This window comes from Puntigrus tetrazona, chromosome 1, assembly GCF_018831695.1.
Source record: "Puntigrus tetrazona isolate hp1 chromosome 1, ASM1883169v1, whole genome shotgun sequence".
In the NCBI taxonomy this organism is placed as follows: Eukaryota; Metazoa; Chordata; class Actinopteri; order Cypriniformes; family Cyprinidae; genus Puntigrus; species Puntigrus tetrazona.
In genome coordinates this window covers 28,368,537-28,382,907 of record NC_056699.1, presented here as the reverse complement: position 1 = coordinate 28,382,907, position 14,371 = coordinate 28,368,537, and the positions used below count along the sequence as shown (strand labels likewise).

At 37.1% G+C, this 14,371-nt stretch overlaps 3 protein-coding genes across 3 annotated transcripts; 1 reads left to right on the top strand and 2 right to left on the bottom strand.

Moving 5' to 3' along the window:
- The first annotated feature begins 32 nt into the window (after positions 1–32).
- Positions 33–5,909, top strand: LOC122356343 (NLR family CARD domain-containing protein 3-like). Its single transcript, XM_043254998.1, has 8 exons — positions 33–174; positions 941–1,071; positions 1,215–1,325; positions 2,199–4,085; positions 4,245–4,418; positions 4,524–4,697; positions 4,891–4,937; positions 5,091–5,909. Exons 1-8 carry the CDS (start codon positions 172–174, stop codon positions 5,633–5,635), a joined length of 3,072 nt encoding a protein of 1,023 aa, XP_043110933.1. The 5' UTR covers positions 33–171; the 3' UTR covers positions 5,636–5,909.
- Positions 5,910–7,488: 1,579 nt separating this feature from the next.
- On the bottom strand, positions 7,489–10,918 carry LOC122349400. Its single transcript, XM_043245435.1, has 5 exons — positions 10,858–10,918; positions 9,048–9,272; positions 8,217–8,318; positions 8,029–8,072; positions 7,489–7,936 (listed from the first exon to the last, which is right to left on the bottom strand). The coding sequence occupies exons 1-5, from the start codon at positions 10,916–10,918 to the stop codon at positions 7,667–7,669; spliced, it is 702 nt and encodes a 233-aa protein (XP_043101370.1). The 3' UTR covers positions 7,489–7,666.
- A 631-nt stretch (positions 10,919–11,549) lies between these two features.
- LOC122362284 (CMRF35-like molecule 8) lies at positions 11,550–14,367 on the bottom strand. Its single transcript, XM_043263728.1, has 6 exons — positions 14,153–14,367; positions 13,771–14,070; positions 12,988–13,029; positions 12,369–12,461; positions 12,233–12,255; positions 11,550–12,154 (listed from the first exon to the last, which is right to left on the bottom strand). Exons 1-6 carry the CDS (start codon positions 14,247–14,249, stop codon positions 11,927–11,929), a joined length of 783 nt encoding a protein of 260 aa, XP_043119663.1. The 5' UTR covers positions 14,250–14,367; the 3' UTR covers positions 11,550–11,926.
- Between the last annotated feature and the right edge of the window lie 4 nt (positions 14,368–14,371).

Here is a 14,371-nt window from a genome sequence, read left to right as displayed (position 1 = left end):
AAAGCGACTTGGCTCCTCCTGCCACACTAGCATAACCAGCAAATTGCGGTTAAAAGAGTCTTGTGAGAAATCACCAACGGGAATTTTCCCAAAAGGAGAAGTGAAGAAAAAAACAGGCACTGTTCTGGGGCTGTAAACCTTTGAAACTACATTTAAACAGATCCATATTTCATGGTAAGTAGTCTTCTTCACAATTATGTAAAATTAGGATTGGTCTTCAAGACATTTCAAACTAGGATTGTTTCATGCTTTATAACATTATTATAAATCTAATTGTTTAACAAGTGCGGCTAGATCTGTACAGAATAGCAAAGATTTACAGGACTTCTTTAAGTACAGTGATCATTTTAACATAATAAATAAGTAATTATTGATTGTTTTGGACAAATGTGAGAAAATAAGCTGATTGTCTAAATGGACCTACACAAAGATAATTGCTAAAATACTTATTTTTATGGTACTGAACTTCATTCTCCTTCTCTTCACCTGGTGTTATAATGTAACACATTATAGTTTACATTAGTGTTATTTAAAGCACTTATCAGAAAATCAAGGTGAAGGATGGTAAAGTAAATTTCTTTTGCAATGTCTTCACTGTCTGTCGTTATATGTGCATTATTCATTAATTTGTCAAAAAACAATATCAGTTAATTTTTGCATAGTTTGGAAAACATCATGTAAAACTGAATAAAAAATTCAGTGTGTGAATACACAAATATGTTTATCCAGACCAAAAACAAGAAATAGAACAGAAGTGTGAATATAACAGTCAAAAATCCTCTTTCAGTAGAGAAACTACACGACATTGAACTGTATTTTTACTTATATTTTAAAGAAGGTAAGTGGATATCTGTCTTTTAGTTTGAGAGTTTATTTTGGTGTTAAAGCATTTTAAAGACAATACAGCATTCTTCAATGCGTACAACAACTTCTATTTTAGGAAAAAGAAATGGAGGGCACCTCTAAAATGAGTTCTCCATCTCCTGAATCAAGCAGTGCGTCATTAAAGAGTGATCGGCCTTTGATGAACCATCTCCTTAAATTGAGTGATACAATGACCTCTGACACCAGGTGAGACACTGGCTTTGTATGCACACACTTTTATCCCAAGAAAAAATGTAAAGTACAGTGTCAACAATGAGTAAATTAATATCTACTGTACGGTGCATACAGAGTTTAGTTAAGATGGTAAAATGCCATTTTGTACGTTTTAGCAGGAGACAGAGATCGGAGTCTCCAGAACCCAGCTGTGTGTCTCTGAAGAGTAACAGATCCATGGATCATCCATTTCAATTTAGTGATGGACCGGTGAACTCTGACCTTCTGTTAGTATTACACAACGTTGCAAATTCACCCTTTTTAAGAGCCACTAATTTAAAGTCATAAAACAGGGATCAAGCAAACAAACAACAACAAAAAAACAATCAATGCAAATTGGTTTATTTAATTAAACTAACGCAACAACAGTGAATAATGATAATAATCATCCATCTAGAGATGATGAAGAAAACAAAGAAATAAATATAACCTTAACAAAACTATATAAAATCAATCATACTTTTTCTTTATGCCAAAAATCCTCTGGATATTAAGAACAGATTGTGTTCCATGAAGAAACTCTGTAAATTTCCCACCAAACTTAATTTTTAGTTAGTGATATACATTGCCAAGAAATCCATTTGGACAAATCAAATATTGTCTTAACGAACCACAGATCAATGGAGATCAGATGATGTATAAATATGTATTTATAAAAGTGTTACTACTTAGGAAAAACTAATGTTATAGAGTGAAAAATATAAAAAACTATTGTCATTAAACAAGTCTCATTAAACAAAAACTCATATACTCTAACTTAAAGGGTTACTCCACGCTAAAATAAAAATGTTATCCTTTCGTAAAAAGCTTATGGGCGAATAAAAAATTACAGTTTAACAGTTAACATGGGGAAGATCCATCAGGAAATGCTACACTCTGACCAATAGGAACCAGAGAAGACCGAGGTTCATCACACTATAGTATCTCATAATAATCGGGATTATCGAAACTCAATGAAGTTACATTAAATATACAATTACTCTTGCATATTCTTTAAAATCAAATGTGGAAACTGATATTTTTCTTGTGTCTGATTGTAATGGGTATTGTTATCACTGTCATTGTTTTTTTTGTTACTTTTTCTTTTTGCTTGTGAATAGAAAGGAAATATATGAGCCAATCAGATATTTGCCATCCTCTACATACCATGATCAGACTCATATCAGAGAGGAAAGAAGTGAATCAATCCTGCATACACATATACTACAGACTGGAAACCATCAGCGTGCCAAAGACCAGCACAAAATCCACATGAAAAAAATGTATGAGAGATTATTTGAAGGAACCAAAGTACAAGAGAATGAAACGCTTCTGAACAATGTTTACACACAACTCTGCATTACAGAGGGAAACAGTGAAGGTGTGAATGAAGAACATGAGGTTTTACACACAGAGAAAACATCCAGAACAAAACACTCACAAGACACTACAATCTACTGCAATGACATCTTTAAAGCTTTACCTGAACCAGGATTTGAGGAGAAAGACCAGATCAAGACTGTTCTTACTAAAGGCATCGCTGGAATAGGAAAAACCGTATCTGTGCAGAAGTTCATTCTGGACTGGGCTGAGGGAAAAGCCAATCAGGATGTAGATTTTATGTTTGTGCTTCCATTTCGAGAGCTGAACTTGATCAGAGATCATCAGTACAGTCTTCACAGACTTCTGCTGGACTTTCATCCTGAACTTCAAGATCTGGACTCAAAGATTTATGAGGAGTGTAAAGTTGTGTTCATCTTTGATGGTCTGGATGAAAGTAGAATCCCACTAATGTTTTCAGGTGATCAGAAAGTTTGTGATGTGACTGAGACTTCATCAGTGAGTGTGTTGATGTTAAACCTCATGAAAGGAGAGCTGTGTTCTTCTGCTCTGATCTGGATCACCTCCAGACCAGCAGCAGCCAATCAGATCCCCTCCAAATACATCAACCGTTTGACAGAAATTCAGGGATTCACTGAACCTCAGAAGGAGGAATATTTCAGGAAGAGGATCAGTGACCAGCATCAAGCCAGCAGAATCATCTCACACATCAGAAGAGCAAGAAGCCTCCACATCATGTGTCACATCCCCGTCTTTTGCTGGATCTCATCCACTGTGCTTCAGAAGCTCCTGGAAGAAGATCTGAATGTAGAAATCCCTCAAACTCTAACTGAAATGTACATCCACTTCCTGCTGATTCAGATCAAAATGAGGAACCAAAAGTATGAAGAAAGAGATCCAGAGAAACTCTTGCAGTCCAACAGAGAAGTGATTGTGAAACTTGCTGAAGTAGCTTTCAAACAGCTGATGAAGGGTAATGTGATGTTCTATGAGGAAGACCTGATTGAGAGCGGCATAGACATCACTGATGCCTCAGTGTTTTCTGGAATTTTCACTGAGATCTTTAAGGAGGAGTCTGTAATTAATCAGAGGAAAGTCTACAGCTTCATTCACCTGAGCGTTCAGGAATTTCTCGCTGCATTCTATGTTTTTTACTTTCATGTGAGTGTAACTATGCAGGGACTTAGGAATTTTGCTTTAGTACAACATTTGCTCAAAACTGCAGTAGATGAAGCCCTTCAGAGTGAGAATGGTCACCTGGATCTGCTCTTGCGGTTCTTGCTTGGTGTCTCACTGGAGTCCAATCAGAGACTCTTACAGGATCTACTGACACACACAGAGAACAGCTCAGAGAGCATCAGGAGAACCACGCAGTACATTAAAGAGAAAATCAGAGATGGACATGACCTCTCCACTGAAAGATCCATCAATCTTTTCCACTGTCTGCTGGAAGTGAAAGATCAGACTCTGTCCAGAGAGATTCAGGAGTTTGTGAAATCAGACAAATACTCAGAGAAGAAACTTTCTCCTGCTCACTGCTCAACAATCTCCTACATGCTTCAGATGTCAGAGGAGCCACTGGATGAGCTGGATCCAATTAAATACAACACATCAGATGAGGGGAGAAGAAGACTGATACCAGCTGTGATCAACTGCAGAAAAGCTCTGTGAGTATTTAATTATGTATTAATCAAAATTCCTGAATTAGTTTTTTTGTGTCTGCTTTCAGAATGGAGTGAAGCTCATATTATTAATTATTAATACTAATACTAATATTATTGTAGAAATATAATGATTTTATTCTTATATGTTTTACTCTTTTTCAGTGTTGCTGGCTGTAATCTCAGTGATCAGGATTGTGAAACTGTGTCATCAATTCTACAATCTTCAAACTCTGTCCTGATAGAGCTGGATCTGAGTAACAATGACCTGCAGGATTCAGGAGTGAAGCTGCTCTCTGATGGACTGAAGAGTCCAAACTGTCAGCTGGAGATACTGAGGTATTAAGAACAAGGGATGATGTAGAGTATCTAGTCATAAATTTAAGGTGTGTCTGTATATGTTCTGCTTATGTGTGTGTGAGTGTATTTTAAATCCATCTTTAGGTTGTCAGGCTGTATGGTGACGGAGGTAGGCTGTGGTTATTTGTCTTCAGCTCTGAGTTCAAACCCCTCACACCTGAGAGAGCTGGATCTGAGCTACAATCACCCAGGAGATTCAGGAGTGCAGCTGCTCAAACACAAACTGGAGGATCCAAACTACTCACTGGATAAACTCAAGTATGTTTCAGTAAGAGTATTCTAAATAATATTAACCACACTTGACAACTTTAAATGGTACAGTAATCTAGCTCATTATTCAATTGTCTCATTGTCTTTTGTACAAAATAGTAAAAATGTTTAATTTCATAGTTAATTCTATTGAACATTGTTTGTTAGTGTTATTTATATATGTGTGTTTGCCTCTTTTCAGTATGGAATATGGGGGACATTTAAGGGTCAGAGCAGGACGGAGAAAATGTAAGCCCTCACTCACAGACAAGCACATATTTGCTGGTGGTGATGTGATTTATATTCTAATGAACCTCATCCCACATTCAGACATACAACTTTGGCACACCCACACACACTGAGTTCAATAATGTTATTCTGATCTGTCTTCTTTGTGTTCAGATGCCTGTGATCTCACACTGAATCCAAACACAGCACACACTCAACTCATTCTGTCTAAAGACAACAAAGAAATAACGTCTGTAAAAGATCATCAGTCGTATCCTGACCATCCAGACAGGTTTGAGTTCTTTGAGCAGGTTTTGTGTCGAGAGAGTCTGACTGGACGCTGTTACTGGGAGGTTAAATGTAAAGGCTCAGGTCATATTGCAGTAACATACCAGGAAATCAAAAGAAAAGAAGGGAGTGACTGTCGGTTTGGACGCAATGACAAGTCCTGGAGTCTTTTCTTTTGTGATAAGCTGTACACTTTTTGGAACAATGACAAGGACACTAACATTCCTTCTTCACCCTCCTCTAATAAACTAGGAGTGTATCTGGATTGGTCGGCCGGCTCTCTGTCCTTCTACAGTGTCTCTGACACACACACACTCACACACTTACACACATTCAACACCACGTTCACTGAACCCCTCTACGCTGGGTTTACAGTGTATCCTGATTCCTTAGTGTCTCTAAATAAGACAAACAACAGAGACTCATTTTAAAACTTCCATCTCGCAAATGTAAGCTTACATAAAAACACAAATAATTATTGATATCTGAACAACAATCTCAAATTGCAGAATCAACAGTCTATCAATGATTTATAATGATTGGCAGAATACAGTTTAAACTGGCGGTTCTGTTCTGGACAGATTAGCATGGACAAGAGCAGCAATAACCCACCAGGGTAACATCACTGTGAGGGTCTGCGTGTATGCTGTGAGGTGCTTCCACACAAAAAAGAAAAAATGATTAAAATGTTGTTTCCAAATCAAAGAGCTGACTCCATGGATAATTTGATCTGTCTCAGAAAGTCCAGAATAAATCAAAATGAATTTTTATTTTTGCCACCTTTTGTTGGTACTGGTTCGGACCTGGGAGTCATTTACCTTGTAAGTCATTTAAAAATTTGATTTAAAAGGCTGATTTATCTTCCAAACAGAAAAGTTAAACAAGGAAGAAAACATTGACACAGTTGTACAGTTTCAGTTGCATTTTGAAATGAGTAGTTCTGTATCCCTCTTTGTTGTGTTTGTTTCTTTTTGAGTCTTTAAATCCCCTTTTTTAAGAGATATGCTTAAGAATCAAGAGCAAGGCATTTCTAGTTGTATTTATAAACTACGATTCCCCAGAGATGCTTTTATGATTCTGGTAGAGAATCCTGAGTGATGATTTTTTTTGCTACTCTATGATTTCCTTAGAATTGTAAGGTTCTTTCTGAATTCTGAGTGGTTTCGAAATATTGAGCTTCAAAGTTTTGCATTCCATATAGCAAAAATGATAAGGGGAACAAGTCTCTTTCCTACATGAAAGTAACCATAGACCATACATGTATTTTTAAGTACAATATCAGAATCCTATCAAATTTTTAAATGGGGATTTTGGAACAGGTCAAATGCAGATAGAACCGTCTTATAATGAAAAATAATTTCACGCTTGGAATTATAAGGTTCTATCTGCAAAACATTAATCAAAGAAACATTTCTAGCAAGAAATACAAAAGGTTTATTAACAATTAGTTTTAAAACATAAAATCAAATAGTGTTAACTTGTATGAGTAATGTAAATGTAATGCTTTCTTTCTCAACATTCATTTCATATTTAGGACAAATATTATTTTTTCTTGATTAAGTTAGGCATAAAAGGTTCTTTTTTGTAGAGAACCTTTTTGTTTTATAAACAAAAAGTCCTAAAATGCGCACAACTAAAAAAAATAATCATTTAACATGTATGTTGTTACAGAGTCAGAATATGTGAATAACACAATTTAGACAAAAGGTTACTGGGTTACTCTCCAGAAGGCTGGGGTAAAACAAGCCAGTTTCTGCTTCTGTTCATATGGTTCTGAAGCACTTCTGCTGTTAATTAAATAAAACAAACAACAAAGTAAAACTAAAAAAACTAAATAAGAAGGGATTAAACATTTGATCCAGCTTCTGTTGTCTATAGACAATGACACTAAAGAGAAGACTAAAACAGCCATTACCTAAACTAAGCACTGTTTAATGAAATTATTTGATATAAATTTATTTTTTAAAATGTAATACATTTGTAAAAAAGTCCATACTCTGTTTTTCATGCAGATATGACGCCATGTGCAAAACAAATGCATACCATCACGTACAATTATAATGATAAACTATCACTGCAAAGATTTTCCTGCACAAACCTGCACTCAACACAGATTGTGTCAAATTCATACTTCTATTCCTTCCTTCCATTTCTATAAATTGGTGCTTGCAAGGATAAAAGACACTTATAATAGGGAGAAACAAAAAAGTCTTGAGATCACATTTTACATGGAAGTGTCAAGCGTGTGGGAGCGGGAAAGAGCACACAATGAGGAATATCCCTTTTAACAGTCTTTAATGATCCACATTGGAACGAAAGCAGACAGAAATCACACGCGTACAAAGACGAGGAACAAACAGGAATTTATATAGCACACAGGAAATGACTTAATTAACAAGACACACCTGAACCGATACAAGAAGAAGACAAGGTTTCAGCTTCTTTCCTGCTCAATGACTAGTCTAATAAAACAGAACGATTTTTACAAGCGGCTCGGTCATTATTCTCAGCGACAGGTTCTGATATCCAGTGCTGATATTATTTTGGTCCGATGCTGTGATTGACGGACGCATAATCACAGTGAATCTCGTCTTCACTGAATCTGACTGAAGAGTCACTGAGAGACTCTTCGTGCTTCTGGAAACTGACAGAGGAGTACAGGAGCCCATCAGAGGGGATTGTGGGTGACTGGACGGTGATTCGGGATCTGAGACCTGAATCTCTTCTCGATCCTGCAATAATAAAAGCCCTCAAACATGAACTCTTAAAGGGTACACACCTTGTCAGATATTTAGGCACAGATCAGTTCAGTTGTGAAACTCACAGTTTGGTGGCCTTCTGTCTCTCTCCTGTCTGACGAGATGACGTCTGCGTGCAAAAAACGGGAAATGATTTGAACTGTTGTATTTCTGAGACATCTAGGTATATAAATCTATATATGTATATCTGACCAGCGGAGGCAGACGAACTGCGATTGATTAAATGTTCAGTAGTACGTTTTGTGTGTCTCACCGTGTTTTCTGCTGCGTTTTATTTTGAACAACACCAGCGCTAAAAACACAGCCAGCAGGACCAGACCCACAGAAACCAAAGCTGTCACAGAAAAGCCTGAAACTGACAAAAGAATTGTCGCAGGTTTTTTTTGTTGGACTAAAGCACTGGGTGTAGCGCGACTGAATTATTGCTATACTGTCATCCACTGCTATAATACATTTCCAAAATTTTAAAATCACACTTGAAAATGAAAACTCTCTCAGCTGCTGTGATCTGAGGGCCCTTCTGTCACAAGGCCTATTCCGTGTGAAACACGTCAAACCTGGCAAAGACCACCACTGGTCGTTTGCTTCCTGTTTGTGGTTTAAAGCTGGTGTGAAAATGACTCTTCAGACTGAAGCTGCAGACTATACCACAGCATGCTGCTTTAAAGGTACAGTACACCAAAAAAATGGAAAAAGATTTTAGAAGATTTTTTGTCATCATTAAATGAGCCACATTTCCTTGAAATCTGTACTATGGGTGCGCAAAAGATATTTTGATGAATGTTGCTAACTGCATTGGATCCCATTGACTTTTACTGCATTGCATTTAAAACACGCGCACACACATTTGTTTTTTTGAAATATGAGGACATTCCAATTAAATTCCAGTGTATTTTTTATATACTGTACAAACCATATTTACAAAAAAAGAGAAGAAAACCTGAATTTTTTAGCCTTTGGAAAAAAGTGGAAATGCCCTCATAGATCACCTCCTATTTGTAATACCTTTTTTATACCATGTTATTATACAACAACAACAGAAGTAGATTCATTAATTAAATTTCTGCTTAAGTTTTTGTTTTACCTCTGTGCACATGTAGCTGAACTTCAGTGAATATGAAGGACCCAGAACTCTCTTCTCCACACCAGTATTTCCCAGAATCCTCTTCTCTCAGGTCTCTGATCTTCACAGTAAAGACTCCAGCAGAGGTTTCTTCAGTCAGAGAGAATCTGTGGTTTATCCTGTTACTGGATGAAACACGAACTCCGTCTCTGACGCAGATATTGAGCTGATCTCCTTTCCACCCAGCTGCGGAAAGAGCTATGTGTTTAGATATGTGTGAAAGATAAAGATAAATATATGTGAAAATGATGTAGAGAAACATTCTGAATAACAGCGCAGATAACACATCAGTAAGGTTTTCAGAGAAAGCATACAGATGATGAAATCATGTATTTATAGTGGGTGTTTTGAGAGGCCTACAAATTGGTCGAGGCACTTTTTTAGCAGACTCTTCTGATAGTTGCCATTTGCATCTAACTGATTACAATTTATCTCACATCCTTTTACTTCGCTTTCAGAGAAAGTCACCCAGAGCCTTGTGAAACTCTCACACACTGAGGGTTTAGAGTATTTCAGAACTGTGTTGCATGTTATCTCATTGGTGTCTGTTCAAGAAAAAGAATTAAATGCATACATAACCATTCATTGGCGTGAGTGGGTCTCCTCTCGATCAGGGTTGGGGGCGTTGATCCTGGAGAGCCGCTGTCCTGCAGAGTTTAGCTCTCTAATCAAACACTACCAGCTATTCAAGGTCTTCAGGGTGTTTTTTTTTGTTATTCAGGTTTGGAGCTGAACTGTGCAGGACAGTGGCCCTCCAGGATCAATGTTCCTCACCCGGTTCTAGAAGAGTGAAAAGGCCAGAAATGGTTACCACATAACTAACAAGGCTTCTCAAAAATGAACACGGCAATAGAAGCCTACTAAGTAGTTTAGAACCAAAAGTCCTTCCTCCTTTAAGCAGCCAGCAAGCAGCAGCCACGTGTGACACAGAAACAAACACTAGATGGTGCAGTAATAGCATCTCTTGACCAGGGGCCATCGAACTGTTCCTGGAGGAGTTTAGCTTCAACTCGCCTCAACACACTTGTCTGGGAGTTTGAAGTATACCTAGTAAGACCTTGATTCGCTGCTTCAGGTGTGTTTGAGTAGAGCTGGTGCTTTGGTTTTATCCAAAAACCCACACTTGCTGTCTGTGCACTTAACTACTTAAATGATGTATTTCCTGTATTTGGACCAAGTGGGAGTAAAGAACAATAAACAACACTGTTAGAAGATTTGAATTTAAATTAAATGTTCATATTTTAAAATCGTTGCACCTGCAAACAACTCTTCATTTTGTGCACGCAACTTTATAAATGTTTGTTTAAGAAATGTCAATCTTTAAGAAACTGCTGAAAACTCACATCTTTCAGCAATACCTGACCTCATCATAAAAAAAAAAAAAAAAAAAAAAAAAAAAAAAAATACTCTCACTCTCACTGTCTCTGTCTCTCTTCTTATCCCCCTTGTTTATTCCTTCCCTTCTGGCATGTACTAATTTGAACACTCCCTGTGACTGGGTGTTATAAGCACTTACACTGTCTGTTTGTCTCTCTAAAAAAATGAATCGCTGTTGTACTCTCAATTGTAAGTCGCTTTGGATAAAAGCGTCTGCAAAATGACTAAATGTAAATGTAAATGTAAATGTTTGTTTTGTGGTCCCTAAGAAAAAAACGAATGAATTGTCTTGAATTACGTGATGAATGGGAGTTTTAGATGTTTTACAAAACATGTAAACTGATTAAACAACACTTTATCCAACATCTCGCAAGGTCTGGGCAAAAAAATGTACGATTCATATCCAGAACATAATGCATGATGGGATACACCAGTGCTGTATCTGAGTCCAGCATCCGGGAGCAATGTGGAGAACTTTTAAACAGTTAAAGAGTTAAAGTTAATGAGATAATTAAGTGACTAATTAATTGATGATGCATTAGTGATGAACACCTGCTGTTATTGAGAGTTACAGTGGAGTTGATGTTTTACTGGTTAAAATCACCATCATGAAGATCAGTGTTTGCTTTATTTGGCCTCATGAAGTATCTATGAATAAGAAATATCAAGAAGTAGACTCTGTTTGGGTATTGAATGAAATTCAGCTCTTACTGAACAACAAAAAATGCTATTGAACAACTTCAACTATAATGAATCAATAGTGAAAAAGAACAAAAGAGCTGAACCTGTTCAGGCTTTTAGACATGAACACTTCATGTGATCCTCAAAAGTAATGACAATAATTATTAATGCTGCAGTGCATCATGGGAGTTTTGACTATGGTGTTATCCAGCATGCATTGCAGCATTAAGCATTTTGTTGTTTGCCGCCATTGTTGAGATTCTCTCTGATTCCTTTGCTTTGTCAACATTACCCTTCAGCGACACATTAAATGGAAGTCTTGTGTGTCTTTGAGCAAACAGCTCTTGACAAATTTATTTATTCATTTAGCAGAACGTCTTATCCAATATATTTGCAATACGTTAAGTTAAAATGTGATTTTTTTTCTAATTTAGTAGATATTTCTAAAAATATAGTTTATTGCTAATTAAGTTGATTTTTACAGAATAAAAAATATTTTAATCCTAGCAAGTTATTATGTACATCACATTTTATAACAAACTGACATGAATGACAATGAGTGCAATTGAAAAAAAAGCTTGTGCATAATATGAAGCTGCATCTCCGGCAAATACAAAGATGAAAAGCACATTTCAAATAAAAGTCCATGTTTTCTTTAGTCAACGAGAAACATTTCAGCTTCTTTCTCAACAGCGACGTGTCGCTAACCGCTCTATAACTTCTTCAATGACACGGATTGATTATTACAGACATCCTTCTAAAACAAAAATCCAGTGCTGATATTATTTTGGTCCAATGCTGTGATTGACGGATGCATATTCACAGTGAATCTCGTCTTCACTGAATCTGACTGAAGAGTCACTGAGAGACTCTTCGTGCTTCTGGAAACTGACAGAGGAGTACAGGAGCCCATCAGAGGGGATTGTGGGTGACTGGACGGTGGAATAGAGATGAGCTGATTCGGGATCTGAGACTGAATGCTGTCTGGCATCTTGAATCACCTCTTGAGCCTGCAAGCAGTAAAATCTCCAAAACATGAAGTAGCCCTGCAGACATTTCACAAATAAAGATGTATATCTGAAACTCACTGTCTCTGACGATGAAGCAGTCCCTGTGTGAACAAAATAAACGTCTGAGATTAAGAGCGTCCGAGATGAATTTAACTGCGTATTTTTCACAAACTGAGATTTACTGAGTGTTCAGTAGTGTGTGTTAGCATCTCACCGTGTTTCCTGTGTTTTAGTTTGAATAAGATTAAGGCTGTAACCAGAACCAGCAGGAGCAATCCCACAGGAACAGCAACCTTCACAGAGGAGCCTGAAATCACATGACATTCATTGGCAATATTCATACATATCATGCATCTGACACCCATGCTTGTATCATAAGATCACTTTTTTTGCTGCCAGATGAGGCCATTCCTGAAAGAACAATCACAGCTCCTCGGGAAGTCTGGGCCTGCATTTTTATTGTTTTATTTGGTGGTGGAAAGTAAAAATGAAAAAGAATGGCGAGATGTAAAATCCAAATTCCAAGAAAAAGTCAAAATTGTAAGATATAAACGTAAAATACAGTGAAACAATGAAAACAGACAGTAACCGTCATACTCCAAAAAAATGACAAAAACATCATAAAAAGTCCAGGTTACTCGTCTGATGTCTTCATAAGCTCTGTGTGAGGAACTAACAAACACTAACATGTTATCATTTAAAGAAAAACCACTTATGTGTTTTCACCTGGATATCATTGATTTTGCAAAACAGAGAAACAGTGACGTTTGATGTCATACGTGCAAGAACAGAAGAGCTTCACAACATAATGAGAAAGAGTTGAAGGATCTCACCAGGCTTTTCTGTTTCCTCTTTGCTGGTAGGAGAGGTCATTTCTAAAAAAAATACATAAATAATTAAGTGTGTGTGTACACATGTTGTGTATCCGACACTTATGTTAAAGTAAATTGAAGGGTTTTAGAGTAGGGTCTTTTTACAACAAATCAAGCTATGCTATCTATTAAGACATGTTTTGGTAATGTGTACACAGCTAAGTTTAATACATTTAGGACATGATTCAAATTAAGCTCTTCTTGCGTTCTTTGAGGGCCGTTCTAGATCTGCTGCTATGTAGACACAATGAGAAGAACACCCATCTATTCTCGTAGCTCGTATTTCTTTAAAAAGTTTTATGCAAGTTTCATAATATTACATAAGGCACTGATGGTGTTTTCAGGCGACATCTTTCATACTTTTCAGCGCCTTGACAGTTTCTGTTTGTCAGTCAATGAGACAGTCACAAGCCAGTTTTCATCCAAAATATCTTAAATTGTGTTCAGAAGACAAAGGAGAAGCAAAGCAGTCAGTTTTACTTCAACACAGTTGCTTGGTGACAGTGGTCACACAACATCAAACACACACACACACACACACACACACACACACGAGTTCCCCAAAATGATTATCACATTCTCAAAACCCAGAACATTTCCTTCAACCTTAAAACACATAACAATGTGCAGTCTGATGTGCAATAAAGTAGAAGAAAAAAATTAATAAACTTCTCTAAACATCTGTATTCATCTGAAGAAAGAATATTTTTCTTTGTAAATAATAGTAAAATAAAGGTCTTTTACCTCTGGTCACATGTAGCTGAACTTCAGTGAATATGAAGGACCCAGAACTCTCTTCTCCACACCAGTATTTCCCAGAATCCTCTTCTCTCAGGTCTCTGATCTTCACAGTAAAGACTCCAGCAGAGGTTTCTTCAGTCAGAGAGAATCTGTGGTCTTCACTGTTACTGGATGAAACATGAACTCCGTCTCTGATGCAGATATTGGGCTGATCTCCTCTACAGAAAAACCTCTGATGTTGATTCCTGATGTGTTTACAGCTGATGTTCACCGATTCTCCAACAGACGCTTCCTGAGAGACCCCTGAAGAACACAACATTAAATATGATGAGTGATAGTACAATGATCAGAAACATTGAGATTATTCCTAAATAAACCTCCTCACCGTCCTTCCTGATGATCATGAGCTCAACAGGAAGAAGAAGCACGTCTTTCACTGAACACCAGTATTTCCCAGCATCCTCTGCTCTCAGCTCAGTCATGGTCACAGTGAAGAGCTCAGTGTCGTCCTTCACTGAAATATTTGGCTTTTTAACATGGGCTTCATCTGATCGAATTATATTTTGAGCATCTTTCGTGAAACATTTTCCTTTGCACAGATATT

Excerpts from the sequence above, each read along its gene's own strand:
- LOC122356343 (XM_043254998.1), top strand. Across the intron at positions 1,072-1,214 it reads ACAATGACCTCTGACACCAG|CAGGAGACAGAGATCGGAGT; the intron begins GTGAGACACTGG and ends TGTACGTTTTAG. Across the intron at positions 4,419-4,523 it reads TGTCAGCTGGAGATACTGAG|GTTGTCAGGCTGTATGGTGA; the intron begins GTATTAAGAACA and ends ATCCATCTTTAG.
- LOC122349400 (XM_043245435.1), bottom strand. The coding sequence starts at position 10,918 with ATGCTGGACTCAGATACAGCACTGGTGTATCCCATCATGCATTATGTT. Across the intron at positions 9,273-10,857 it reads TTATGTTCTGGATATGAATC|CTGGGTGGAAAGGAGATCAG; the intron begins GTACATTTTTTT and ends CTCTTTCCGCAG. Across the intron at positions 7,937-8,028 it reads AGACAGAAGGCCACCAAACT|GATCGAGAAGAGATTCAGGT; the intron begins GTGAGTTTCACA and ends TTATTATTGCAG.
- LOC122362284 (XM_043263728.1), bottom strand. The coding sequence starts at position 14,249 with ATGACTGAGCTGAGAGCAGAGGATGCTGGGAAATACTGGTGTTCAGTG. Across the intron at positions 12,256-12,368 it reads ACTAAAACACAGGAAACACG|GGACTGCTTCATCGTCAGAG; the intron begins GTGAGATGCTAA and ends TTGTTCACACAG. Across the intron at positions 12,155-12,232 it reads CTGCTTCATCGTCAGAGACA|GCTCAAGAGGTGATTCAAGA; the intron begins GTGAGTTTCAGA and ends TACTGCTTGCAG.